Source organism: Callorhinus ursinus, unplaced genomic scaffold, assembly GCF_003265705.2.
Source record: "Callorhinus ursinus isolate GAN/ISIS: 27379988/994484 unplaced genomic scaffold, GSC_fseal_2.0 scaffold4, whole genome shotgun sequence".
Lineage (NCBI taxonomy): Eukaryota > Metazoa > Chordata > Mammalia > Carnivora > Otariidae > Callorhinus > Callorhinus ursinus.
The window spans coordinates 81,929,707-81,957,472 of record NW_027397066.1 but is presented as its reverse complement, the minus strand read 5'-3'; the positions used below and the strand labels follow the sequence as shown (position 1 = coordinate 81,957,472).

General features: G+C 33.7%; 1 protein-coding gene across 2 annotated transcripts in view; it reads left to right on the top strand.

Annotated features, from left to right (window-relative positions):
• Window positions 1-27,766, top strand: part of DNAJB14 (DnaJ heat shock protein family (Hsp40) member B14) — a 47,155-nt gene extending 19,389 nt beyond the window's left edge. The window contains exons 3-8 of one of the 2 annotated variants that reach the window (XM_025873502.2): window positions 5,049-5,194; window positions 17,279-17,464; window positions 19,374-19,468; window positions 20,233-20,342; window positions 21,183-21,355; window positions 25,576-27,766. In XM_025873502.2, the coding sequence (XP_025729287.1) occupies window positions 5,049-5,194; window positions 17,279-17,464; window positions 19,374-19,468; window positions 20,233-20,342; window positions 21,183-21,355; window positions 25,576-25,700 (835 nt within the window). In that variant the 3' untranslated portion in view covers window positions 25,701-27,766. Of the gene's footprint in view, window positions 1-3,302; window positions 3,431-5,048; window positions 5,195-17,278; window positions 17,465-19,373; window positions 19,469-20,232; window positions 20,343-21,182; window positions 21,356-25,575 lie in introns of those variants that run through there. The other variant, XM_073892023.1, reaches the window with a different exon arrangement.

The following is a 27,766-nucleotide window of genomic DNA, read 5'->3' as shown; positions in this document are numbered from 1 at the left end:
ATAAGTATTAGCTTAGTAGTACAGCTGTATTAGAAATTGTTTCTCTGGTCAATAATTTTCTTATCCCTTTTTTATTAAATTCAGTTTTTTTTCCTCTGAGGACTAAATGTGATTGGAATGTTCTTTAATAGAATCCCTAAGTTATTCAGAGTACTTAAGTGGATAACTTATATGAGTTGCTTAGCTGAATTATGTAACATTTACTCATTATATTAGCCTTCGTTAGTGTTGCTTTAGTGAGGTAACAGATCACCAGCAAACACTTAGATGCTGTATGTTTTTGCTTTTTGTTTTACCTGTACACAGGGGATTTTTTTTGAAGAAAACCATGTTATCTTGTGTTAGCAGGATTATGTAAACAAGTTGCTCAGTGACAATTTGGCTCAATGGGAGAAGCCATGCAATAATACTGCATCCATTGCATAAGTAAGAGCTAGCTTACAATAAGACTGAAGAAAAAATATAACTTTGTAAAGTTATATTGTAATATTCTGTGTAACTAAACACTATTTTTGAATTGAAATATATTGAAAAATTATTGAGAAGTGTCCTGGATCTAATTTGAAGTTTTTAATTTCTCATTGAAAAAAAAAGCCCATCTTTTATTTTAAAAACTTACAAGATCATTGTAAAGCATTAACTGGGTCATCATTCTATTTATCAGTTAGGAACACTTCTGTACAAGTATAAGTCATTTGAATTATGGGGATTTGATTAGGATTTGATTTAAGCTGTAGTTCTTGAAATGAAATCATTTTACTAAACTTACAAAATAAATAATCCTTTGTCTAAGGAATAAATATTTCCCTAAACACCAGTTAAATTTGGATTCTATTTAAATGATCAGCTATAACGTGCAAAAAAGATGGGACGCCTGGGTGGCTCAGCCAGTTAAGCGTCTGCTTTTGGCCAAGGTCATGATCCCAGGGTCTTGGGATCAAGTGCTGTATCGAGCTCCTTGCTTGGCAGGGTGTCTGTTTCTCCCTCTGCCTCTGCCCCTCTCCCTGTTTGTGTTCTCTTTCTCTCTCTCTGACAAATAAATAAATAAAATCTTAAAAAAAAAAACAAAACAAAACAGGAGTGCCTGGGTGGCTCAGTTGGTTAAGCAACTGCCTTTGGCTCAGGTCATGATCCTGGAGTCCCAGGATTGAGTCCCGCATCGGGCTCCCTGCTCAGCGGGGAGTCTGCTTCTCCCTCTGACCTCCTTCCCTCTCGTGCTCTCTCTCTACCATATTCTCTCTCTCAATAAATAAAAATCTTTAAAAAATAAAAATTAAAAAAAAAAGAATTGAAAAAGGACCTTCCTGTCCTATCCACTATGCTTTCATTCACGTAAAGGAAGACATAGGGGCTGAACTAGATGTATTTCTCCATTGTTGAGCTTGAAGTCAGTCTTTCTGGACTGGTTGTACGATACTTCCTTCTGGGGTAGGTAATAGGTTACCTCTTTTTAATTCATTTTCTTTTTTATCTCTTTTAAAAAAATTCTTTGGTGAAGATGGAGAAGGTTTGAATCTTTCAGTAGGGAGTGAACTGTAGAAACTATGACAAATGCATTTAATTGGTGAAGGAATGATGAATAAAAATATGAATTAAAATAAATATATGAATGGTAATTTTTGATTCAGGTGTGAAAAATTAGGTAAATGAGTATATCTGGAGCATTACTTGAAATACATAGTGGTCTTCAGCTGGTACATTGGTGATGTCAACTTTATACCTCTCTGCTGGCTTCCCCGTCTTTGTGACAATTCTTAGCTTTATGACCCATTTCTAGAGGATTGTGAATTCCAACCTCTAATTTCCCTACAGTATCCAACAGTCCTCTCTTGGGCTGCCTTTTTCTATTGCCTAGCCTTTTATGCTCAGGAAATCTTGACAATTTTGGAGGGTTAATCTGGTATATAATTAATCATCTTATGCATACAAACCAAGTAATAATGACTTTAGGATTGTTTAGTGTTTTATCACTTCCTTTTGTTTTCTGCATTCAGATACTATCTATCATACTCATAGCTCTATTCCTTGTCCTACAGTCTGTTCTCCTCTATTCCAAATTGACTTTTGGTGCCAACTACATTTTTATTATAGCACTTACCACCTTTGACTTTTAGATCCTAACCATTTCTGCCCTTACATTGGACTTAGTCATCCATCTGTCCATTCATCATCCATCCATTCAACAGATACGGTGAACAAGACATAATCCTTGCCTTCAAGTGGCCTGTAGTCTAGAAGAGTAGTCAGACAAGGTAGCTGCAGTACACTGTGGTAGTTGCCGGGAGAGGGCTGACGTCCAGGGGGCTTTGCGGGGGATATAAGAGGAACGCCAAACCTAGTCTTGAGGAATTTGAGTTCTTGAGAAAAGGAAAAGCTAAGTTGAGGTCTGAAGAAATTGTAGAAACTAACTAAGCAAGAAAGGAGGCAGAGAAGGCATGTTTTGGGCACCAAAACCAACATTTGAAAATACCTACAAGAGAAGAGTCCATTTAAACACTGGAAAAGCAACAGAAAGGAAGAACTGGGTTACTCTGGTATCTGAAGGACTCCTTTTCCTTGTTCTGATTCTGAGATAACAGGATTTTCAAGTCAGACAGACTGAGGTTTGAATCCTTACTTGTGAGACCTTTCCTAATTATCCTATTTAGAAAGCTGGTCTCCCTGTCCATTCTCGTCTCCTTTGTCATTTTAGTTTTCTCTAAATATTTACCACTGTATGATGTACTTTTTATTTTACTTGTATAATTTGTCCATTGCTCATCCCTCTCCCATTTGTAAATTTAGTGTGAACAGGGTTTTTTTTTTTGACTGTTTTATTCACCATACCATCTGAAACTGTCTAGCAGAAAGTAGATGATCTGTAAATTTTTGTTGAAGAAATAAATTTCAGTTCCCATCTATTACTTGGTTATAGGACTTAACCATTTCCAGCCTCAATTTTCTCATTGGTTAGATGAGGAGTAAATGAGACAATTTGTATAAAATAACCAACATAATAAGATTCTGCAACTCTCTGTTGTGAAATCTTTGTAGACTAGATGTAGTTTGGAATTCAGAACTGTTCATATTTTAGAAAGGTAATAAGGGGCATATATTATACATAACATAGTAACACTTAACATCTGGCGAGCAGCCCATTACTTAATAGTAACATTTCCGCAGCAACATGGAGAAATATTCACACTTAAATGGGATAAATGAAAACTCTAGCAGCTTCACACCCATTCAGGTCAAATTTTGCCTCTAAAAGAGTTCAAGTCAGGTTTTTGCAGTCAAATTATAGAATAACTTTCATTTTTCAGAGCTTTATGGATATTGGAACATGGATATGTGATTGTGGACCTTGCCTGACACACAGTAGGTGTTCTATAAATGTCCCCTTTCCCTTTTTCTCTATCACACAGTTTCTAAATATATCTGGGAGAGTGGGTCTCTACAAAGGCAGGAATCATTCTGTTTTATTCACTAATATATGTCAAGTGCCCAGAGCACTGTCTATGACATAATTGGTGCTCCATAAATATTGTTGATTAAATAAAGGAAATATCATGTTTATGAAATAATTGACTGTTGACTGTTAATATTTATTAAGTATCTAAAGTAGGAAAATCCAATTTTAATTATTTTTTTAAAGATTTTATTTATTTATTTGACAGAGAGAGAGAGAGACAGTGAGAGAGGGAACACAGCAGTGGGAGTGGGAGAGGGAAAAGCAGGCTTCCCATGGAGCAGGGAGCCTGATGCGGGGCTCGATCCCAGGACCCTGGGATCATTACCTGAGCCAAAGGCAGACGCCCAACGACTGAGCCACCCAGGCGCCCCCCATTTTTAATTATTACCATAAAGAAGACTGCATAACAGATTTTTGTTGATATGTGATTATAAAAAAATTTCTATAATCTTAAACCTGTCTTTTTTTTTTAACTTTGTTCATTTAACAAATGTTGAATGTTTTCATTATAAAAAGAGAGCTAAGGCTCATTTATTCCAGAAATATTTACTGAGAACCTATCCTGTACCAAGCACTATCATGGCTTATAGTTTCATTAGTAAAATAAGATCAGTCTTGTCTTTTTCCTTTGAGAACTTTGAGTCACTGCAATTCTTCAGCTGCCGGTGAACAATTATGCCTTAGATCTTTTCTCCTGTTACTACCTTAAGCCACTCACCCATGGAATACATCTAAGGTCGTAAAGTACTCTACAGAAAATGTTTAAAATGTTACTGTATTTTAGTGAAGGAAAAGTAATTAGGTTTTAGGAGAATATTAGCATTTAGAAGTATTAATTTTCTCTGCTCCATTCAAGTATTTTTTTTTCTTAATATACTTCAAAGACTCTGGGCCTAAATCCGTTAACATCTTTAATTAGCTATATAAGTAATCTTTAGAAGCATGCTAATCATAATGAAAATTGGGTGTAACAAGCATTTTTGAGTCCTGTGATATTTATTATTATGAGATTTTCTTTTTCTTAGACTGACAGACAAGTTCTCGTTAGTATAGCAGAGCTGAGTTAACTTGCCTTGGCATTTAAACCATAGGTTACTTGTAATTGTTTTACATGCACTAAACTGTAGCTTTGATATTTGGTAGGTCTACGTTATGTGACAACAAAAATCTTGGAATGCAACGCGTATTAATTAATCTTTAGCTACGACATACTATAACATACTTGTGAAGAGTTCTGGAATTTCTTTGTGCACTTAAGAGTACTGTACAATTGTTCTTGTCCTCTCATTTTAGTTTCAGTGTGTGCTCTGTCCTTCATCCATGATTGTTATGGGCTTTGCTTTACTTCTCTAGTTGTGATAAAAAGCACCAAGGACATTCTCATGGTCAACTCTCCTTAGACTGGAAAGAGGTTAAAAAATGGTCTGTGGTCAAAAAAGAGAATGAAGCAATAACCTTTTATGGGATAAGCTATCATTTGACACTGAGAAAACAATCCACAGTTCTTTCTACTGTTCTAATAAATAAAAAATGAGAGATATTATTACATGAAGTTCTTCCTTGAAATTTACATTATAACACACTCTTTTGTTTACAGCATAAACAAATGTAAAAATTACTATGAAGTACTTGGAGTTACCAAAGATGCTGGTGATGAAGATTTGAAAAAAGCTTATAGAAAGCTTGCTTTGAAGTTTCATCCAGACAAAAACCATGCACCTGGAGCAACAGATGCTTTTAAAAGTAAAGTAAACCTTTTAAAGCAATTGTACTAAGCTCTTTTTAGAATCCACTTTACAGTGTTTTAGAATATTAAATTCTGCCTTTAGACTGGTACATTTAGAAGCCAGCATAAGTAAGGTCCTCAAAATCCTTTAAAATTTTACTATTAATTATGCCAAGAGCCAAACAAATGCACTGTGGCTTCACAAAAGCAAAATGCCAGTTTTGGCAAAGTCCTAAGTAACTTTTCTAGATAATCATGTGTACTTTCTAGTTTACCACACACTAGTAGTGTGGTGATTATACATGAGCTTCTAAACTAAAACAAAATATAGCTTTTGCAAGTTTTTAGGGTAATAGAGACTGTCTAGAATTGGGAAATTGCTTGGAATTTTCTGCTTGTGTTCTTATATTTCTGTTAACTGGCCAACTTTTGCATTTTCTTATATGTGGTTCTAACTAATGTGACTTTTTTTCTTTTTAAGAATTAGTTTCTTTGGGCGCCTGGCTGGCTTAGTCAGTGGAGCATGCAGCTCTTGATCTCAGGGTCATGAGTTTGAGCCCCACATTGGGTGTAGAGCTTACTTTAAAAAAAAAAAAAAGAATTTGTTTTTTTCCTTTTGCCTCCTATTTATTTTTCTTCATTTTCTTTCTTAGTATTATTTCAGGGTTGGGTTTTGTTTTGTTTTGTTTTTTGCCAATTTAGTAAATACATGTCAGAGAGTTGATTTTTTATAATTTTGTATTTTATTACATACAATTTATTCATAATAGTTAATTTCTAATTCATAGGAAAATGCTTATATTTGTGATTGTTCCTTCTTTTGAATTTGGCACTTACAGAGCCAACATACAATGTTTGCAGTGAAATGTTGGGGTCTTGGAATAACATGAAGGAGATACTCATTTTTAAAATGCTCCTGGGGCATCTGGGTGGCTCAATCAGTTAGGCATCTGACTTTTGACTTCAGCTCAGCTCATGATCCAGGGTCCTGAGATGTACCCCGCATCTGGCTCTGCATTGGGTGTGAAACGTGCTTAAGATTCTCTCTCTGCCTCCCTCTTCCTCTGCCCCTCCCCCCACCTCACGCACTCTTTTTCTCTAAAAAAAAATAAAATAAAATGCTCTTAAAGGTAGATGATTTCATTGGTCTTTCACAAAATAATGTTTAAATTGTTTCCAAAACAGTTTTATATCTTGAAGGAAGTTGCCAACTAAAATATATTCAGGCAATTATTAATATGTTTCAATTAAAGCAACTGCCAAGTGGTGCTGGTGAAAGTAAAATATCACTGTGATAGTGAGAGCCTTCTCTATTTGTTTCCTTAAGTTAAAAGTGGCATGGTGAAAGTACAGAAAATGTTTCTTTACTCAAAAACACTAATTTTAGCACATTCCCCCAAAAGTTAAAAAAAATTTTTTTTACATTATGAATTAAAATCATTTAATTTAAAATTGTTGGTGTTTTTAAATAGTGAAAAACATTTTGGCAGTGAGTTTTTGCATATTTGTGATTTGCTAAGTGATTTTGGTATTAATTCTCCATTAATGTTAAAAATGTTAAACTGCTTTCTCTGACTTCTGTATTGAAGTCATTTAGCATTATTAGTCTTGGAATAACAGTAAGTGGACTTCCCAATATTTTTACATCCTATATATTTTGAAGAGGTGAGCAGCATAAATGTCACCCCAGCTAGACATTCAGACGGGGCTTTACAAAGGTGATTACACTTTGATGTGGTACATTTCAGAGTGTAATGCTCTACTTTGCACACTAAAAACTTAATATTTATCAACATGCTGGGAGGTGGTTCATCTCTAGAGAAGAGGCTCACATTATTCAATACACAGGAGGTTATCTATAAATCAGAATGCCAATTTATTAATCCCAAAGAGGATCAGAATAGGGAGTTGGTTGATGAGCCCATTTTTCATTGAGTGGAAACTACATAGAAAACTAGATTGTAATCCACAGATGCTTGGTGAGCAAAGGTAGTTAATTAGAAAATATTACAGTTAGTGTCATCATTCAGAAATGGCAGGTTTCATTTATTCAGCTCACAGAGTCTTTTCTTTATCTTTTGAATCATTTTATTTTTAACCAATTGATCCTAACATCTGTTTTTGGGATACCAAGCTGTTTATTTTAAGCAAATACTATAGTTTTTTTTCTTTTGTATGAAAATTAAGTATAGATTGATTGCTCTGTAACTACCAAAACACTTTTTACAGAAGATGGAAACCATTTGCTTTTTATTTCCTCCAAGAATAGAAAAAGAGAAGGTAATTGGTTTAAGGAATTAAATTACATAGAAGAGATATTTTCATTTGTGTGTGTGTTTGTTTTGTTTTGTTCTTTAAGTAAGCTCAGTGCCCAAAGTGGAGCTTGAACTCACAATCAAGAGTCATGTAAAAAAAAAAAAAATTGCTGAGCCAGCCAGGTGTCTTTTCATTTATGTGTTTTGTAAAGATTTAAAAATTAAGAGGTTGCTATCAAGGAAGATAGACTAAATGAACTCTTAAGTTCATGTGGCTGCTTGTTCTTTAAAGTTAAGGTTGTAACTCAAGTTTCTCAAAGCAGGGAATATTTTATTTACATCTAGAGAGTGACTTGCACAGTATATATGAACATACTTTTAAAAAATATTTGAATGAAATGGATCCCTTTCCTTCTGTCTGACATGGATGTCTTCAAAATATACCTGGTTTCCTTTATCTTCAAAGACAAATACTTCAAAGTATTTCAGAGACCATTTGAAGAGTACGTGTGCCTATTGACATACACGTGAGAGTAATAAGGGGCGTGGTTTAGCTGTTTACGTGTTTACTTGATAAAAATGGATCAGATGCTATTACCTGTGTTAGGTCTGGTAGTTTAATATTCTTAACATCTGGGCTAGTTTTTATAGAGAAATACAACAAGAGCATATGAGATATCCTCTTACTCAAAGAATTTGTAATTCAGTAAGGAGAGAAAATCACACAGAATATTTGGAATAATAGTAATTCCTAACATTTGATAAGCATTTTATAGTTTTTCATTCCTATGTTTTCATTTAATGCTTATTAAAATCTTATGATGTAGTCAGGGGACTAGTGTCATCTGCCTTTCCCCAGTAAGAAAATTGAGGCTCAGAGAGATTAACTGGTTTACCCAAGATCTCCCAGAAGACTGAATATAATTAAATACCAAAACATTGAATAAAGATGTTGGAAGAAAAGTCAGAAAGATAAAGTAGATTATAATCAGAGTAATTAGAGAAGCCTTCATATAATAGGTGAGAATTAAGAGTTTTCTGGACATGAGTATGATTAGAGAAAAGAGAAAGTGGCAGAAATTTGGGTATGAGAATGAGACAAGTGATCTAAGAATCAATGAGGACTTCCACTTTCAAGAAGATGGAATAGATGTACTTTTCCTTATTCCTTGCATAAAATATAATTGAATATTATGTATAAAACAAAACAAACATTAAAAAAAACTTTGAAAGGTGGAAAGAAGAAGGTAGATGAGCTAGGGACCTTGGGACCCAAAGAACTACATGGCAGTAAGTTGCTTGGGTTTTCATTTTGCTTTTTATATCTTAGACTAGGTGCTGGAGAAGCAGACAGCTCAGAAATACCAATAAGCACAGATAAACAATCCCCAAGAAAAGCCTACTTTCTCTAGCTAAACACCCAGGAAGGGGGCAACCTAGTAAGACAGAAAATTTTTAAGCAATAACCATCCAATATAGCCAGATATCAAAGAAAAAAACTGTGGTCCCATCCCACCCACCCCCACATCAGCCAAGGCTGAATAAAGAACATAACCTGTCACCCTCTCTGGGCTGCAATAAGATGCTTTGACATGCCTACCTTCTTTACTGGGGCTGTAACAGAGATGATCAAGTAGGGAGTGGGTGCTTCTGCTTGACAGTAACAAGGTGTCCCTTCCCCCCCCCCCCCCCCCCCCACTGGGGAAGTGTCATAAGTGGCCTAGTGGAGAATTAGGACTTTTACCACTATTTAGAGGTAAAGCCATATCCTTGTGGTGTCAGTGAAGCTTCCTGGGGGGCAGTAATGCAGCACCCCTACCTACTCTTTCCAGCCACAGAGATGTCATTGGAGACTTGATGGGAGACTAGGAATCTCATCCCTGCTCAGCAGTAATGAGGAGCTCCTCCTTTCAGATGTCATCAGAGGCCAAGGGGGAAACCTGAACTTTTATTCCCATCTGGAAGTAACAAGGTGGTATTTCCTCTTCCTGTACCAGAATAATGTCAGAGGAGGACAATTAAAAAACAGGAGTTTTAGCTAGGTCCAGAGTCTCATAAGGTAATAGCTCAAATGACCGCATTTCAGTAGAAAATCACTTGCATACTGAGAACGAGGAAAACCTCAAACTAAATATAAAAAGTCATAGATGTCTACATGGAGATCACAGAGAAGTTAGAAGTGTCTAACAAAGATATTAAAGCATCCATCATAAAAATGCTTCAGTGATGAATTACAAATATGCTTTAAGTAAATTTTGAAAAATAAGAGTCTCAGGGGACACCTGGGTGGCTCAGTTGGTTAGGCAGCTCCCTTCGGCTCAGGTCATGATCCCAGGGTCCTGGGATTGAGTCCCACATAGGGCTCCCGTGGGGAGTCTGCTTCTCCCTCTGCCTGCCACTTCCCCTGCTTGTGCTCTTTCGCTCTCTCTCTCTCTCTGACAAATAAATAAAAATCTTAAAAAAAAGAAAAAGAAAAATAAGAGTCTCAGTAATGAAATAGAAAATCTGAGCAAATAAAAGGTATAGAGAATCAGATGGAAATTTTACAACTTAAAAATACAAAAACCAAAATAAAATCTAGCAATGAATGGAATAAACAGGAAAATGACAGAGGAAAGAATCAGTGAACTGGAAAATAGAAAAATAGACATTATCTAATCTGAACAGCTCCAGGGGCAAGTGGGACTATGATAAGATTTAGTGTTTATATCATTAAGGTCTTAAAAGGAGAGGAAGAAGAGAGTATAGCTGGAAAAGTATGCAAAAATAAGTAAATAAAGATTGGATACTTCCTGTACTTGGTAAAAGAAATAAGCTTACATAAATCAAGAAGTTGAGTGAACCCCAAATAGATAAACCCAAAAAAATCCACACCAAGACACATCATAGTCAAACTTCTGAAAACTAAGACAAAAAGAAAATTTTTAAAGAAGCAAAAGAGAAATGACACCTTACCTACCAGGGAAAAACAATTCAAATGACAGTGAATTTCACATTGGAGACCATGCAGGCCAGGAGACAGTGGCCCATTTTTCAAATACCTTTTGAAAGAAAAGTACTTTTGCCCAGAATTGTATACCCAGCAAAAACATCCTTTGGGAATGAAGGGGAAATCAGGACATTTTCAGATGAAGGAAAAAAGAGAATTTGTTATTTGCACACATACCCTAAAAGAATAGCTAAAGAAAGTTTTCTAACCAAAATAAAACAGTAAAAGAAGAAATCTTGAAATATGAAAAAGGAAGAAAGAATGTGGTAAGCAAAAATATGGGTAAATGCAGTATACTTTGCTTTTCCTCTTGAATTTCTAAGTTGTTTGATATTTGAAGCAAAAATTTTAACATTGTCTGATATGGTTCTAAATGTATGCCAAGAAAATATATAAGACAATTATGTTATAAATGAAGGATAAAAGAAAGTAAAAAAGTAAGGGTTTCACAGTACACTTGACTAGTAAAATGATGACAGCTGTAGGCTGTGATAAGTTGTGTATGTATAATATAATACCTAGAGCAACCACTAAAAAGTTGTACAAATACACCAGAAAACACTAGATAAATCAAAATGGAATTCTAAAAAATATGTTTAAGTAACTCACAGGAAGTCAGGAAAAAACAGAAAACAAAAAATAAAATGGCAGACATAAACCCTAATTTATCAGTAACTACATTAAATGTAAATGATCTAAATATGCTGATTAAAAGACAGATTGGCAGAGTAATTAAAAAAACATGACTGTGTGTTATCTATAAGAAACTCACTTCATTTATAACAGTATAGACAGGCTGAAGGTAAAGAGATGGAAAAAGATGTATCATGAAAACATTAATTAAAAGAAAGCAAGAGTGGCTATATTAATATTACATAAGGTAGACGTAGACTAAAAATGTTACCAGAGAAGGAATTATATTATGATGAAAGGGTCAATCCTTCAAGAAGACGTAACAATATACATGTGTTCACATCAAAAAACATGCAAAATATATAAATCAAAAACTGATAGAACTGAAGAAGAAATAGACAAATTCATAATTATAGTTAGAAACTTCAACACCTCTCTGTCAACAACTGATAGAAGAGCTTGACAGAAAATCAGCAAGAATATGGAAGAATTAAACATCACCCAACAAGATCTAATCAACGTTTATAGAACACTCTATCCAACAACAGGAGACTATAAATTATTTTCAAGTACTCACAGAACATACACTGAGATAGATCATATCCTGGGTCATAAAGTAAACCTCCACCAAGTTAAAAGACTGAAGTCATGCAAAGTGTGTTTTCTGACCACAATGAAATCAAAGTAAACTTAATGACAGAAAGATAATTGGAATATGTCTTATCACTTGGAAACTGGACAACACACTTCTAAGAAATTTATGGGTCAAAGAAGTCTCAAGAAATGTTTAAAATAATACACTAATCTGAATAAAAATGCAACATATCAAAATTTGAGGGGAGCAGCAAAAGCAATGTTGAGAGGAATCATATAACACTAAATGCATATATTAGAAAAGAGGAATGGGCTTAAGTCAGTCATTTAGGCGTATACCTTATAAGCCTAGAAAAAGAAGAGCAAAACAGACTCAAAGCAAGAGTTTACAGCCCTATAACTGTTAAGTAAATTAAATTAGTAATCAAGAAACTCCCCAAAAAAGAAGTCTCCAGGCTCAGATGTCTTTGCTAGAAAATCCTACTAAACTTTTAAAGAAAAATTAAAACTACTCCTACAGTCTCTTCTTGAAAATAAAAGGAAATATTCCCCAATCGATATTATAAAATAACTGTTACCCTGCTATCAAAACCAGTCAAAGACACTACAAAAAAAGAAAACCATAGACCAGTCTTTCATGAAATAAACCCAGATATTCTTAACAGGATAATTAGAATTCAGTAATATATATATATCAAGTAGAGTTTATTCCAAGGTTGCAAAGCTGGTTCACTATTTGAATATCAGTCAGTGTGATCCACTATATTAATAGGCTAAAGAAGAAAAATCTCATGATTGTATCCATCAATGCAGTAAAAGCATTTGAAAAATGTCACCATTCATTCATGATAAAACTAGCAGGAAAAAAAAAAAAAAACCTGACGGATAAATAGGAATAGAAAGGCAGTGCCTCAAATTGATAAAAGAGCAACTATAGAAAATACTATACTTAATGGTAAGAGACTAAACGCTATCCCCCGAAGATTGAGAACAAAGTAAGAATGTTTCCTTTCATCACATTTATTCAGTATAGTGTTGGCAATTCCAATCAGTGCATTAAGATGAAAAAAGGAAAAGACACAGAAAGGAAGAGATAAAACTATCCCTGCTTACAAATGATATAATAATGTATAAAATCCCAAGGAATGCATCTTCCCCCCCTAAATTTTTGGAATCAATAAATATATTCTGTAATATTTTAGGATACAAGGTAAGTGTACAAACATTAATTTTTATATTTAGAAATATTTAGGACATTTCTGTATACTAGCAGGGAATATATAGACACAAACTGAAAAAGCATTACCATTTATAATCACACATATACACACAAGAAATACTTAGTTGTAAATGTAACAAACCTTGTACAGGATTTTTATGCTGAATGCTGTAGAATACTAGTGAAAGAAATCAGAGAAGATCTAAATAAATGGAACAATATATCATGTTCATGGATTGGACAGCATAGTAAAGATGAGTGCCCTCACGTGTCAAGTGTCCTCAAATTGATCTACATATTTAATATAATTCCTGTCAAAATCCTAGGAAGACTTTTTTGTAGATAAAAGCAAGTTTATTCTAGAACTCAGAAGGAAAGATAAAGAACCTGAATAAATAAAAACAATTTATTAAAAGAATGGAGTAGGAGTCATCAGTTTACCTGATTTCAGGACTGACTTTATAGCTACAGTTATCAAAACATATAGTATTGGCAGAGGGATAGACAAATAGATTGATGAAACAGAATAGGGAACCCAGATATGGACCCATACAAATATACCCAACTGATTTTTGACATAGGTGCAAAAGCAATTTAATAGAGGAAGGACAGACTTTTCAGCAAATGGTTTTAGAACAGTTAAGATATTCATAGGTGAAAAAAGTTAACCTTGACCTAAATCTTATGCTTTTTACAAGAATGAACTTGAAATGAATCATGACATATAAAACACTTTTTAACTCTTAGCAAAAATCATGGGAACAAATCTTTAGGAGGAAATCTTTAGGATCTTGAGCTAGACAATAATTTCTTATACTTAACACTAAAAGCACAATTCATAAAAGGAAAGTTGATAAGTTCGATTTCATCAAAATTTTTTTGGTTTGCTCTGCATAGACCTTATGAAGAGGATGAAAAGACAAGTAACAAAGTGGGAGAGAATATTTGCCAAACACATATCTGAAAAGGACTAGTATCTGGAATATATAAAGAACTCCCCAAACTGAAAATTTAAAAAACAGACAATTCAGTTAGAAAATGAGTAAAAGACATTCCACTGAAGATGACATACAAATGGAAAATAAGCCATGAAAAGATTTTTAACATCATTCATTAACCATTAGATATAATGTAAAGTAAAACCCAATGAGCTATCACTACATACCTATTAAATAGCTAAAATAAAAAATAGCAACAACACCAAATAGCCTGTATGGATGCAGAGAAACTGGATCACTCATACATTGTTGATGAGATGTAAAATGACATAGTCACTCTGTAAAACAGTTTGGCAGTTTCTCAAAAAACTAAATATTCAGCTACCATACAACTTAGCAATTACATTCCTGAATATTTATCTTAGAGGTAAAAGTTGATGTTTATACACCTGCACATGAATGTAAATAGCAGTTTTATTCATAATACTTAAAGCTAGAAACAACCCAGATGTTCATTGGGTGAATGGTGAAACAAACAGTGGTAAAATCCATACCATGGAATACTACTCAGCAATAAAAAGGAATGAACTACAGTAGTGCCCCCCCCCCTTATTTGCAGAGGAAATGTTCCAAAACCCGCAGTGGATTCCTGAAACCACAGATAGTACTGCACCCTATATATACCGTGTTTTTTGCCTATACATACATACCTATGATAAAGGGTAATTTTTAAATTAGACACAGTAAGATATTAACAGTAATAATAAAATATGACAATTACAACAATATATATAATAAAAGTTATGTAAAAGGTCTGTCTCTCAAAATATCTTGTACTTCATTCACCCTTGTGATGATGTGAGATGATAAAATGCCTACCTGATGAGATGAAGTGAGATGAATGATGTAGGCACTGTGACATAGCTTTAGGCTACTATTGACCTATGGATGATAGGTCAGAAGGAGGATCATCTGCTTCCAGACCATGGTTGATTGAGGGTAACTGAAACCATGAATTGGGGGTGAAGGCAGGGACTACTGTTTTGGTTTACATAACAATCTGGATTGATCACCAAAGAATTATGCTGATTGAAAAAACCCAATCCCAAATAGCTTCATTCCATTTATATATTTTATTATTTTATTTATATAATATTCTTGAAATGCCAAAAATATAGAAATAGAGATTAGATTAGTGGTTGTCAGGGGTTAAAGAGGGGAGGAAAGGGAAGGAAGTGGGTGTAGTTATATAAGAGCAACAGAGGATGGCAATGGACATGTCCCATATCCTGATTATATCAATGTCAATATCCTATTTATGACAGTACTTTAATTTTACAAGAAATTGCCGTTGGAGAAATTAGGTAACAGGTACAGAGGATCTCTCTGTATTATTTATTACAACTTCATGTACATTTAAAGTTACCTCAAAATAAAAGTTTAATTAAAGAAAAAAGAATATGGTGGAAGGTACTTTTGGTGAAATAAGTGAGACTGAGGTAGAAATGTATTTTGTAAAGCTTTTGAATACCAAAATGAATTTTGGATTTAATTTTTTAGGTAATAAGGAACTGAAAAAAATTTTTGATTATGGGTGTAGCACAAAGTAAATAAATAGAAAATTACTCTAGTCACAGTAGATAAAATAAATTGTCTTGCATATACAATTATGGATTATAACAATATTTCACAGAGATCTTCTAAAATACCTTAATGTTTGGAAGTTATTTTTTTAAATAGCAAAACCTTAAAATAAAACCTTAAACCAATATATCAATAGTTTAAAAAGTAACAGCATTGTGAAATTACCTGGAATACTCTATTTAGTATATAGAGGTAAATCCTAAAACTGATATTATTGGAATTACAACTCTGGCAGATATTGATAGATACGCTTCTTTTTTAGGTATTGGTTAATACCTTGGTGTTGTTTGTAAGTACATTGTTTGGATCTCTGATCATACTTTCCGGTTAGAGCAACATTATAAATGATTGCTATATTTCTGAATCATAGATCTGTTTGAGAATCTAAAGAAAGTTTTGGACCATCTCCTCAGATAAATGGATCATCCAACTAATTTTTCATACCTTGGGGTTCACAGACCATCTGAAAGCTATCTCTGAATCCCAGGTTTTAGAATCTCCATCAGAAGAAAAGTTCGAGTATATGGGTATAATTAATTTCAGCATGATACGTAATCATCCAAAAACAACTACCTAATGAGCATCTGTTTGCTTGTATGGTACCTATGGCAGCTACCACATGGGATCCAAAAAGTATTTTTAAAATATCCCATATTACAGAAGGCTTACAAACTACTTTAAGAAGTAAGCTATATTTATGAAATGAAATGATTATTAGAAGTGTCAGAATGAGAATAGGGTAATTCCTACTTTTAGATCAAAACATTACAACTTTTGTTAATTGCCTCAAGAAGACATTTTGGTAACCAATGTAGCACTGCCTCTTTTGGACACAGGAGTATGAGATGGGAAATAGAATTCTTTATAAGTAAATATCACAAAACTAACAAAGTGAGATAGGAATATTAGAGACTATCTGGATCCATTCACAAGCAAATTCAGACTTTATACTGGACCATGGAGATATTTCAGTGAAGACATAGACACCCTCCCTACCCTCATGGAGTTTACAGTTTTAAGAGGAATAAATTGTTAATGAATAAAATGAAAAATAGCTCACTCTGGGCTGGAGTGTACAAAAACAGTTTTACAATGTCTGTTGAATAGAATATACTTACTATGCTAAAAAATTTTTGACCTTGAACGAGTATCCTAACCTTTTTGAACCTCAGGAGGCTCATCTGTAAAGTAGGAATAATAATAAATAATGTAATAACATACTGGTTTCAGAGCCTGGCAGTTGGTAGCTACTGCTATTATTATTGGTTTGAGTAGCACTAATGAATGACTAGATTAGGATATTCAAAAGAAGCAGGATATTAAAGGATGGAACACAATAGTAAGAAAGCAAGATGAACATTCCTTTATGTTCAAGATAGTAGGGAGACTTAGCAGTCTCATATAAAAATTTGTATCAGGAGATAATATGTATAATTGCAAGCAATGTATAAATTTAATGTATAAACCTTTTTTAAGGGGGAAGGGGCAGAGGGAGAGGGAGAGAGAGAATCTTAAGCAGGCTCCACACCCAGCACGGAGCCCTCCACAGGCTCAATCTCATGACCCTAAGATCATGACCTGAGCCGAAATCAAGAGTCTGACACTTAACCAACTGAGTCACCCAGGTGCCATTAATGTATAAACCTTTAAGAGAAATTGTTACTGTTTTACTATTTTCTTGATTAGCCTGAAGTAGGATTTGTTTTGTTTTATTTTGTTTTTTTGGGTTTTTTTGTTGTTGTTGTTAATAGGACAGTAGCTTTTATATGGGGAAGTCTTTTTATAATATAAAAACTTTGCTTACCAACTTTTACTCTTTACCTTTTCAGAGATTGGAAATGCTTATGCTGTTTTAAGCAATCCAGAAAAACGAAAACAATATGACCTCACAGGCAATGAAGAACAAGCATGTAATCACCAAAACAATGGTAGATTTAATTTCCATCGAGGTTGTGAAGCGGATATAACTCCCGAAGACTTATTTAATATATTCTTTGGTGGTGGATTTCCCTCAGGTATTTTAATGTTAGTCGTAAATATTATATTTTATGAAGCTAGAGATTCTCACCTCCAGTTAGGCTATTTAGAGATTTATCTACCTTCTCCACTACATTTCTTATAGTATTATGATCCTCTGATGATTTTTCATGAAGATCAAAAAAAGTGTTAGACTTATGACCTTTACTGTAAGTTTGCCTTTTTTCTAGAACATGTTTTAATTTTTTTAAAAAAGAAATGAGTACAGATATTCTCTATTTTATATAAAGCTGAAGAAAGGATGTATAAGGAGGAAATCCAGTAGCAATGTCTTAGTTAAGTGCTATTTACAATCACAGGAGGTATCCCATACCCTAGATGATAATTTGACATTGGTTCTCTGAAGAGCTAGGTAGGTACTTCATTCATAACATTGTAATTGCTAATTTGGATGCATATGGAGGTACTTTCCATTGAAATATTAAAATGTCTGATTCATAGGTTATATATAAAGTAAAGGTTTTTAAAATTATATTGAGACAGAAATAATTAGTTGAACTAGGCTATCAAAGTAAAATACTGTGGAGGTACTACTAAATGAACTGGTTTTATAGTACCAGCATAAGTTGTATTGAACTCTACTTATATTTACTATGAGTTCTGTGAAAATTAATTTTCTTTAAGAATAGCTGCTATAGATAGTTAAAATTATCGCTCCAGTCATGTTTACAACGTTTATTTAAATGCTAAGTTAAACATTCGATTCAAAATTAGGAGAATCTTTATGAATGTGGCAATATACTTTGGTCTAATGGCTCTATCAGAGTATTATTGAGAAAGATTATGGTCATTGATAGGACATTTTGTAAAGCATCCTTGAAGGAAAGAGAATGTGTAAATACAAATTAATGGCTGAAAATATAGCATATATTTTGACATATTAAGATATATAATTACTTCTCACAGAAAAATTATTGAAACTAGTAGTTTTGACGGAAAATATGCTAGGAACAATCAGAAATCTTTCAGGTAGTAGTGAATTTTGAGTTACAGTTCTTTTGCTTATTGTAACATAATTTACTTTGTGTCAGTATTTCTAATTGCTCACCTTATTTGAAAACAACCTAAAAGTCTATCAGCAGCAGAATGTTTGTATAAATTGTCCATCTCTACCATAGTATATTATACGAGTATTTTATACTCATTTTTTTTAAATGAGTTAGAGCACAGTCTTGATTTCTAGAGGTATTTGTGATTCATTGATAAATGAGGAAAGCAGAGTTTCAGAGTGATGACCCAAGATTTGTAAAAACAACCAACCACAACTAAAGTCCTTTATGGATGCCATATCAGGTAGGAACTCTTATTCAAGTTTTCGTAAAGAAAGAACTTCTACTTTTTAATTTTTTTAATTTTTATTTTTTTAAAGATTTTATTTATTTATTTATTTACTTACTTACTTACTTCCTTACTTCCCATTTGTTCTTTCCCATCTGTTCCTCTATTTTGTTTCTTAAATTCTACATATGAGAACTTCTACTTTAAAGGAAGCAAAGTCTGGGAAGAATGATTTCTGTTTCCATCCACCCTTTACTCACAGGAGGAAAGGGCAATAAGCATTCACTACTCTAACTCACAAAACATGCATTATTTTAGTAGTTTAAACAAATTAATAAAAATGTAAAAGAAGGGGCACCTGGGTGGCTCAGTTGGTTAAGCTTCTGCCTTTGGCTCAGGTCATGATCCCAGGGTCCTGGGATTGAGCTGCACTGAGCTCCCTGCTCAGCGGGGAGTCTTGCTTCTCCCTCTGCCCCTTCCCCTGCTTGTGTTCTCTCTCTTGCTCACTCTCAAATAAATAAATAAAATCTTTAAAAAAATGTAAAAGAAAATATGGTTTTTCTGATCACAGTTACTCTCCTTAATTTAACCTTGCTTTTAATTTTTTAGGTAGTGTACATTCATTTTCAAATGGACGAGCTGGTTATAGCCATCAACATCAGCATCGACATAGTGGACATGAAAGAGAAGAAGAAAGAGGAGATGTATGTTTATGATATCATTAGAAATCTCAAAATGGCAAATTTCAGCTCAGGAAAAGCAATTAGAGGTGTCTGAAAATAGGGCAAGTTGTTTTAAAAGGAAATAAGGAGTTTTCTCATACTAGATGTATTCAATAGAGACTAGACAGTTTTTAGGGTTACTAAGGGAGCAGGGATAGAAGTCAAGGTGGAGGGTGGTGGGCAAAATGATACCTCTGAGTTTGGTGTTCTGTGATTCTGATGAAGATACCCCTGCAGTATGCATGCTTTGAAGTTCTCATTGTTGGTCCTAAAACATTTAGAACTAATACTGAAGAACTTAAGTTGGAAGTTACTTTCCTTGTTCTAATGCAGTTGTACCCAATTGCACATAGCACTTAAATGACATGGAGTAGAAAGAAGGTAAATGGAAAGAACACTGGACCAAAAAATGAAAGGCCTGGGTCCCACCTCTGCCACTCATCTGCTCCCGCATATCGTCCTCAAAGTCAAGGGAAAGATAGTTTTGCGAGAGAGACAGAGAAGTTCCTCATTTGTAACATGAGATCAGTTTGTATCAGTGTTTTCCAAATCGGGATCTCTGCATAAAGCACCTGGAAAGTGGTAATTTTAAGAATCACTCCAGGAAGCTGGTATGATCAGATTTGAAAGCACTGAACCAGATGATCTCAAATGTCCTTTCTGTCTCTAAAAATATATGACAACTGTTGGATTATTAACAACTACACTTATATTACAATTTATTGTTTTTTGATGATTTTTTGTAGGGAGGTTTTTCTGTGTTTATCCAGCTGATGCCCATTATTGTATTGATCCTCGTGTCATTATTAAGCCAGTTGATGGTCTCTAATCCTCCTTATTCCCTATACCCCAGATCGTAAGTAGCCAAGTGAAGTTTACAAAACCTGTTGCTTCCTATCTAGCTTCCTTTAAAGGGCCAGGTGCTCTCTCCAACTTTTAAGTAATCTTCTGTAAGTGTGTCAGATTTTTAAATTTCTAATTTAAAAGATAGTTACTCAAGTGATAAGTTTGTATTATCTTGTTAGTTACATTTCTGTGCCATTGTGGATAAAGACAGAAGTACTATTTTCGAACCTGATAGCAACTTAATGTGATAGGTAATATGTTGAAATCAAAGGCAAAAAATAGTTTAAAAGACAAAAATACTTCAAAGACAAAAGTAGAATTGTAATTGATGTTATATAGATTTATATGATTGAGGGGTATATGACTTCATTCTTTTCTTTGTAAAATATTGGTTAAAGAAAAGCAATTAGTTTTTTGTTATAGGAAGTATTTTTCCACAATACATTTAACCACAAGAGATCAGGACAAAAAGGAAATTTAACACAATACGCATTCTAGAAAACTTTAGTGAATATAGTGAACATAAAGAAAACTTGGTAAAATCATATTGCCAGTGATCTTACAATATTAAAAACAGATTGGTCTAAAAATAAGAAATAACTTTTTATTTCTAAATAAGATTTTTATTAAATAAAAATTGAAAGAACTTATAAGAACACACTATATTAAAATATGATTACTTTTTATGACGTGGATGGTGGTTTTAGGCAATTTGAAATAATGTAAATACATGATTATCAATATTAACTCTTTAATTACTTTTAATTGTTTTTGTTAGCTTGGTTTGTAGTAGCAGGATCAAATTGTACAATTTTAATTCAAAAATAATGATCAAGCATTTCTTTTACAGTGGATCAGGGCAAACTATTAAAATGCAAACAGAAAACTTGGGTGTCGTTTACTATGTCAACAAGGACTTTAAAAATGAATATAAAGGAATGTTATTACAAAAAGTAGAAAAGAGTGTGGAAGAAGATTATGTGACTAATATTCGAAATAATTGCTGGAAAGAAAGACAACAAAGTAAGTTTATGAAATGTTTAACATTTAAAAACTTACTCAAAGTCTTCAGAGTCTTCAGAATTGATTATTGTAGATTTCTCTATTCAAGAAATGTTCTAGAATTTCCTGGCACATAATTGGAGCTCAATACTTAAGACACTATGTTTTATGTGGCCTTAAGACAGTATTCAGCACATAGCAAGCATTTAGTCAATGGTATTTGTAGTGGTGTTATCGAAAAATATTTGGTTGAATGAGTGAATAATACCAAATTCCATTTTATTTAAGATGTTGTCAATTGTAACATGCATCATTATTTTATGTACCACTAAGAAAAAAAAATTCTGGCCCATTAGCTATGTCACCAGTTTTAATATGCATCCTGTTTCAGAGTGAAGTTTGAAACTCTTCATTAATTTAGCTCAAACATTTAACACTTAATGTATAATGAGTTCTGTTGACATTCCATTTTCCTTTATTCTGTACATAACTGGGAACACTTAGTGAATTTGTTTAGTCTTTTCCAGCCTCACTTCTGTAACTTAAGAAGCAGTTCCACCTATAAAAGCTTGACCATAAGAATCTACGGGGATGCTGCATGTGAAGCTAGTGTTGTTATGGTTATTGTTTTTCTGACTGTTAAAATAATAATGTAGACAATATAGTGTAGACTTTGGAATTAAACTAATGTTGAATCCTAGCTCTGAAATTTTTAGCTGAGTGATTAGGGCCAAATATTGTAACCTGTTTGCGTTTACTCCCTCAAGTGTAAAATGGATGATGATGAGGAGTGGGAGGAGGCGATCACTGTCATTTATATAATACCTCTTATTTCAGTCACTGTCCTAAGCACTTTACATATATTAACTCATTTAATCTCCACAACGACACTGTGAAGTTATACCCATTTTATATATAAGGAAACTGAGGCAAAGAGAATTTAGTAACTTGCCCAGGGCCATAGAGGTAGTCCATGATTCAAACAGTCCATTTGTCTCCAGAATCCAGGCACTGTGCTCCACAGTCTTCTCAATAATACCCAACTTTGCCAGTTTGTTGTGAAAACTAAATCAGACAATAAAGTGTTTCACAGGTAGTAAAATGCCCCGAAAATGGTAGCCGTTATCATCATCTCTCATCCACTAGGGAAAATCCGATAAAACATAATTTTTATATAGTTCCAAGAAAGTTCTTATCTCTGGCCTCGGTTTCCTCATCTATATTCTATATGGTGGCAGTTAGAAGAGATACAACCTCCTTGGTGTCTCAGTCTCTGAGTCTGTGAAATCAGTCTGTTCTCAGTGTGGAGAAGGTTACATTAAACTAGTGGTTTTCAACTGGGAATGATTTGCCTCTGCTTCACATCACGTCTGGTAATGTGGAAGGTAAAGGGATTGAGGCCAGGGTGCTGCTAAACATCCCACAATGCAAAGGATAGCCCCCACAACAAGATTTGTCTGGCCCCAAATGCCGACATTGCTGAGGCTGAGAACCCGCGTTAGCAGAAGGTCTTAAGGGCAGTGAATATCAAATTTTACTTATTTCATTTCATTTCACTTTTTGATGTCTAGTGCCTTACACGATCCTTGGCCTATCATAGGCATATGGTAAACTTTTGATGGATATATGAATAATTGGGTGAAGGATTAATGAATTTATAAGAATGAACGTATGAAAGACCTGCATATTTTGTGTTAAAAGAATGACTAACACATTAGATATATCACCTTTCAAATACAAATTCTAATCTTCAGCCAAATAGGGGTGAGTTTTGGATTATGCATACTTAAATTCTATTACCTTAAATTATTGGGAAATTGTATAAATAGAAAGAAGGAAGGAAAAGATATTCATATTTAGGGAAGATAGTATGTTACGGCTAAAGTGCAGGCTCTGAGGCTGCCTTGCAAGATAAGACCCTGGCTCGATCAACATGTTACCTAGGCCAAGTTAGTTAACCTCTCCAGATCTCACTTATGTCATCATTAAAATGTGGACCATAACAGATAATACATGCTAACACTTAGCATAATATCTTGCATCAGTACGTGTTCAATATTATTACTTACTATAATTATTTTTTTTTCTATCCATACTATAAGCCAAGTGTTTTTGCTTGGTATACTTTAATCTTTTAATCATTTGGCAAGATTGGTGTTAATATTTCACAGACTTTTAGTCTGTGTTCTGTTTACTATACCAAGTTGTCAACAGCTATATTTAGACAGTTTTATGTGTGTCTTTTAAAGTTACTATCAGAAGTCTTAACTAAATCTGAATTTAATAAGTCATTATTTATAAAACAATGTGCTCATGTTCAACAATGTCAGTGGAACAAGACAAAACTCTTAAAGACTAAAAAGAAGTGACAACTAAGTACAATGTATGATCCTGAATTGGATCCTGGATGGGGAGGGGAGGAAATGGCTATAAAGGACATCACTGGGGCCACTGGCAAAATGTGAATATGAACTATATATTAGATAATAGGATTATAGTATTGTTAAATCTCTGAATTTGAAAATTGTATTGTGGTTATGTAAGACAATGCCCTTGTTCTTATGAGAAACATGCTGAAGTAATTAGGAATGAAAGGTCATGATGTCTGCACCTTATTCTCAAAAGGTTTTGCAAAATAATAATCACCACCACAACAATAACAGCTTTTATTCTAGAGACAGCTAAAGCAAATTTGACAAAATGTGAAGAATTGATCAATCAAGGTGTAAAACCTTTTAGTGTTCATTGTAGTACTCCTAACTTTGTATAGGTTTGGAAATTTTTTTTAAGATTTTATTTATTTATTTGAGAGCAAGAGAGATGGAACACGAGTGGGGGGAGGGGCTGAGGGACAAGCTGACTCCCCGCTGAGCACAGGGCTCCTCCCAGGCCCCCGTCCCAGGACCCTGGGATCATAACAGGAGCCAAAGTCAGACACTTAACCAGCTGAGCCACCCAGGCGCCTCTAGAGGTTTGGGGTTTTAAATGAAGATGGAAGTGAGAAGAGCTCAGTATAACATTAATTAATCCACTGATTGAATGTTTTACTTGTTGATTACGATAACTCCTCTTGTTTTATAAAATAATGCCATCAAAAAGGTTTTTTTTTTTTTTAACCAGGATTTTTCTGTTTTGCAGTCATTTCTAGCACTCTAATGTCTAGATTGATACAATAGGTTTTTATAAACTAGAAGCAGTAATTTGAAGTAATGGAAAGAATATTAGGCTAAGAGTTGGAAGTTTGGCTTAGAATCTAGATTGTCATTGACAAGCTCTGTGAACTTGGGTTTATCTACCTCATCTGGGAAGACATATCTGGTATATGTGCTGCTGAAGCGAGCACTGGGAAGACATATCTAAAAGGATTTTACAAGTGCCTCATTTGTAAATAAAGGGGATGGAGCAGTTTTGATTGAGTTGTTAAATTCTAGCTAGATTGACTGAATAAAAGGTTATTTCTGAAGATCTTTAAAAAGAGGGTATACTTTTGCTGTGAGTATGTTTTGAATGTGGTCCTGACTGGATATCCTTTACTTTGGCCATTGTTTTCCAGAAAACATCTTTTCCAGTTACATCTTTTCTAAGTGCCCCCACCCTTTGGAAGTGTTAATAAACAGTGAAATGACTGAGAGCAACAGGAAGATAACAAGGAACAGTTACCTAAAGATTCATAGTCCATTTATTTTTCTTTAGTAATGCTACCCACAAACTGAAGGAAGTCTCAGAAGTACTTATTTGCTAAATAACACTACTGTGATTCTATAGCAAGCTTTCTTCCCTTTTGTGTTCCTTCAGTAAGATTTTCTTTTTTAATTTAAGCAAACTCAGGACAAGATTTCAAATTTTTCTACTCCAGTCTTGGCATAATTAATTAATCTGAAACCTTAACAAGAGGTCACAGATAAAACAACCACTAGCAGGATTGAATAGCATGTAATTTATCTTTAGTATGAAAGAACAAGATGGTGCTTTAGAGCAGTAGTTTTTAAACCATTGGGGACAGGAGTGAGGGAAAGGGATAGGATTTTATTTTCATTTGTTTCCCAGAATAGCTCTGTGTTTGCTTTACATGCTAGGCTTCCAGAGGCTTTTAGGAGTAAGACTTGGATTTCTTTCTTTTTTAAAAAAAGTCAGTTAATAGAAATAATATTGAAGGGCTTCTATTGAATATCATTTCAGCTTAAATAAGTAGGTGACCTAAATTATTATCTACTTAGCAAAATATTTTTGTTTGTTAACAGAAACAGATATGCAGTATGCAGCAAAAGTATACCGTGATGATCGGCTCCGAAGAAAGGCAGACGCCTTGAGCATGGACAACTGTAAAGAATTGGAGCGGCTGACCAGTATTTATAAAGGAGGATGAACAAGGATTGTATTTATACCTTTTAGTGTACTCTTTATTTTTTCTGTAAGTAAGTTTAGTTTCATCATGAGAGCTAAAGAAAAAGATTGGATGTTAAAAACTAAACTGAATAGTTGGTCCCTGAAATCTTGGACTGTTTATGACCTAACTGGCTCCTTTAAATAGTAGGGAACTGAAAACTAAAATTAATATTTTACTTATGCTTCTGGCAATTATTTTCACTTTAAAAGCTTATATTATTCCTAACTAAAAATGTCTTGAGAAAGGATTATCACACCTGTAGCAGTTTCCAGTTTTAGTGATTCTCCATGTTTCCTTTGGTCATGTAAATATTTATGGAATGATCACTTTGTGTACATATGGGTTACTGCATTTTTATTTAAATTCTTTTAGCATTTAACTCCATGAGACACTTTAGTTTAAACTGATAGAATACATGTTCTGTGACAAAATTACGTTTCTCTTGTCAGATGTCGAATGTGGAGTTTAAGCAATGAAACTTTTTCAAAAAGAAAAGAAAAAACAAAAAGCTGTTTAACTGTGTAAATCTTGTAGCATTATCAGCTTAGAGGGAATTGATATTTTTAATATTGCCATTATATTCCAGAATATATATTGAGATAAATGAACTGGTGTAGAGTATCAGTTTGCTATTTAGTTTTATGAATTGCTAAGCCATGCATAGAAATGAAATGCTATACTGATAGATTTTAAAGAAAATATGAGGAAATGGCTATGTAGATATTAAACCAAAAGGGTCTTCAACAGTAAATTGCAGTTATGTCATTTGCAATTCCAGTAATTCAAAGGCCCCCACATATTTATATTTCTGTCTTTGAAGGCTGCTAACATTTATGAAGAAGAGGACCCAACTGTTTCGCCCCCCATGGAAATTTTAGTCTCTTCTTAGTGATCATTTGAGCAGGATCCAAAGTAAATGGGTTCTTCTACAAATGAGTAATAAGAGAAAAATACTACAAAAATGAAGCTTTGTGCCTTTTAACCTGATTGCCAACTCTTAAACATATAAGTAGATTACAGCACACTTACATGATCAGAGCATGATCTGTTTGGCCACATGCAACAGTGAGCAGCAGGTAGAATAGTGATTTATGGCAAGTTATCCTTACAAAATTCTGAGCTAAAAACTATTCACCGTTGAGTAATTCAATTATCTTATAGGAATAAGCTCTCTGTAATTCAATCCATAATATAAATTAGAAAAATAAGCTGGAAATTGAAGTTTCTGGTGCCTGTATATTGAGTATGAAAACTATTTGATTTCTAGTGTTCTATGTTTAACAGTTGTAATATTTTAATGATTTTGCTTCATACTCAGTTAATGGAACACAAATGCATCTTTGGTAGTTTTGTGTGTGTGTGAGAGCATGCTAGTTCTAGTGGCAGTGTTCTTTTGTTTAAGGATTTTTTTTTCTGACTGTGGTTGATTATTATAGCATCTGTTGAAAAAAACTGCTAAAATGACCAATCTTTTTAAAATGTTCTCTTGTATCCCCTTTTCCAGGTGAATCAGTAGAAATATCCGAATGAATTAGTGAGTTAAACTAAACAACATACTGCCCTAGGAAAACTGGACATCTTCACCAGTTTTCTTTTAGAAATGCAACTTTTAAATAAAACAAAATAGCAGTGCTTAAAAGAAAATACAAATTTAAATATCTTCTTGAGCCTGCAGAATGAATTTTTAGAAAATAAGGTCATAGCATTCTAATTAATTTTGAAAGTTCATATACATCCGAAAACTTACAAAACTTTAAATGAAAAAATTTTGTCCATTTATTTTTCCAGTTTTAATGAGAAATTTACGCTATTGTGATTGACGCTAATGTGAATTGAACTCTTGTTGAGTGATTCTTTTTCCCTTAATCTTGGCTTTATGGGGATAGATGAAGTTATCAAGTTAAGTGAAGTTATATATTATGAAGTATATGGCTTTTGGACAGTATTATATTTCAGTTGCATTGCTGCATTCCATCACATTTTGTAAAATGTTCGGGGGAAATGTGTTCGATAAAATAAAATTTTCAGACAACTGTGAGAAATAA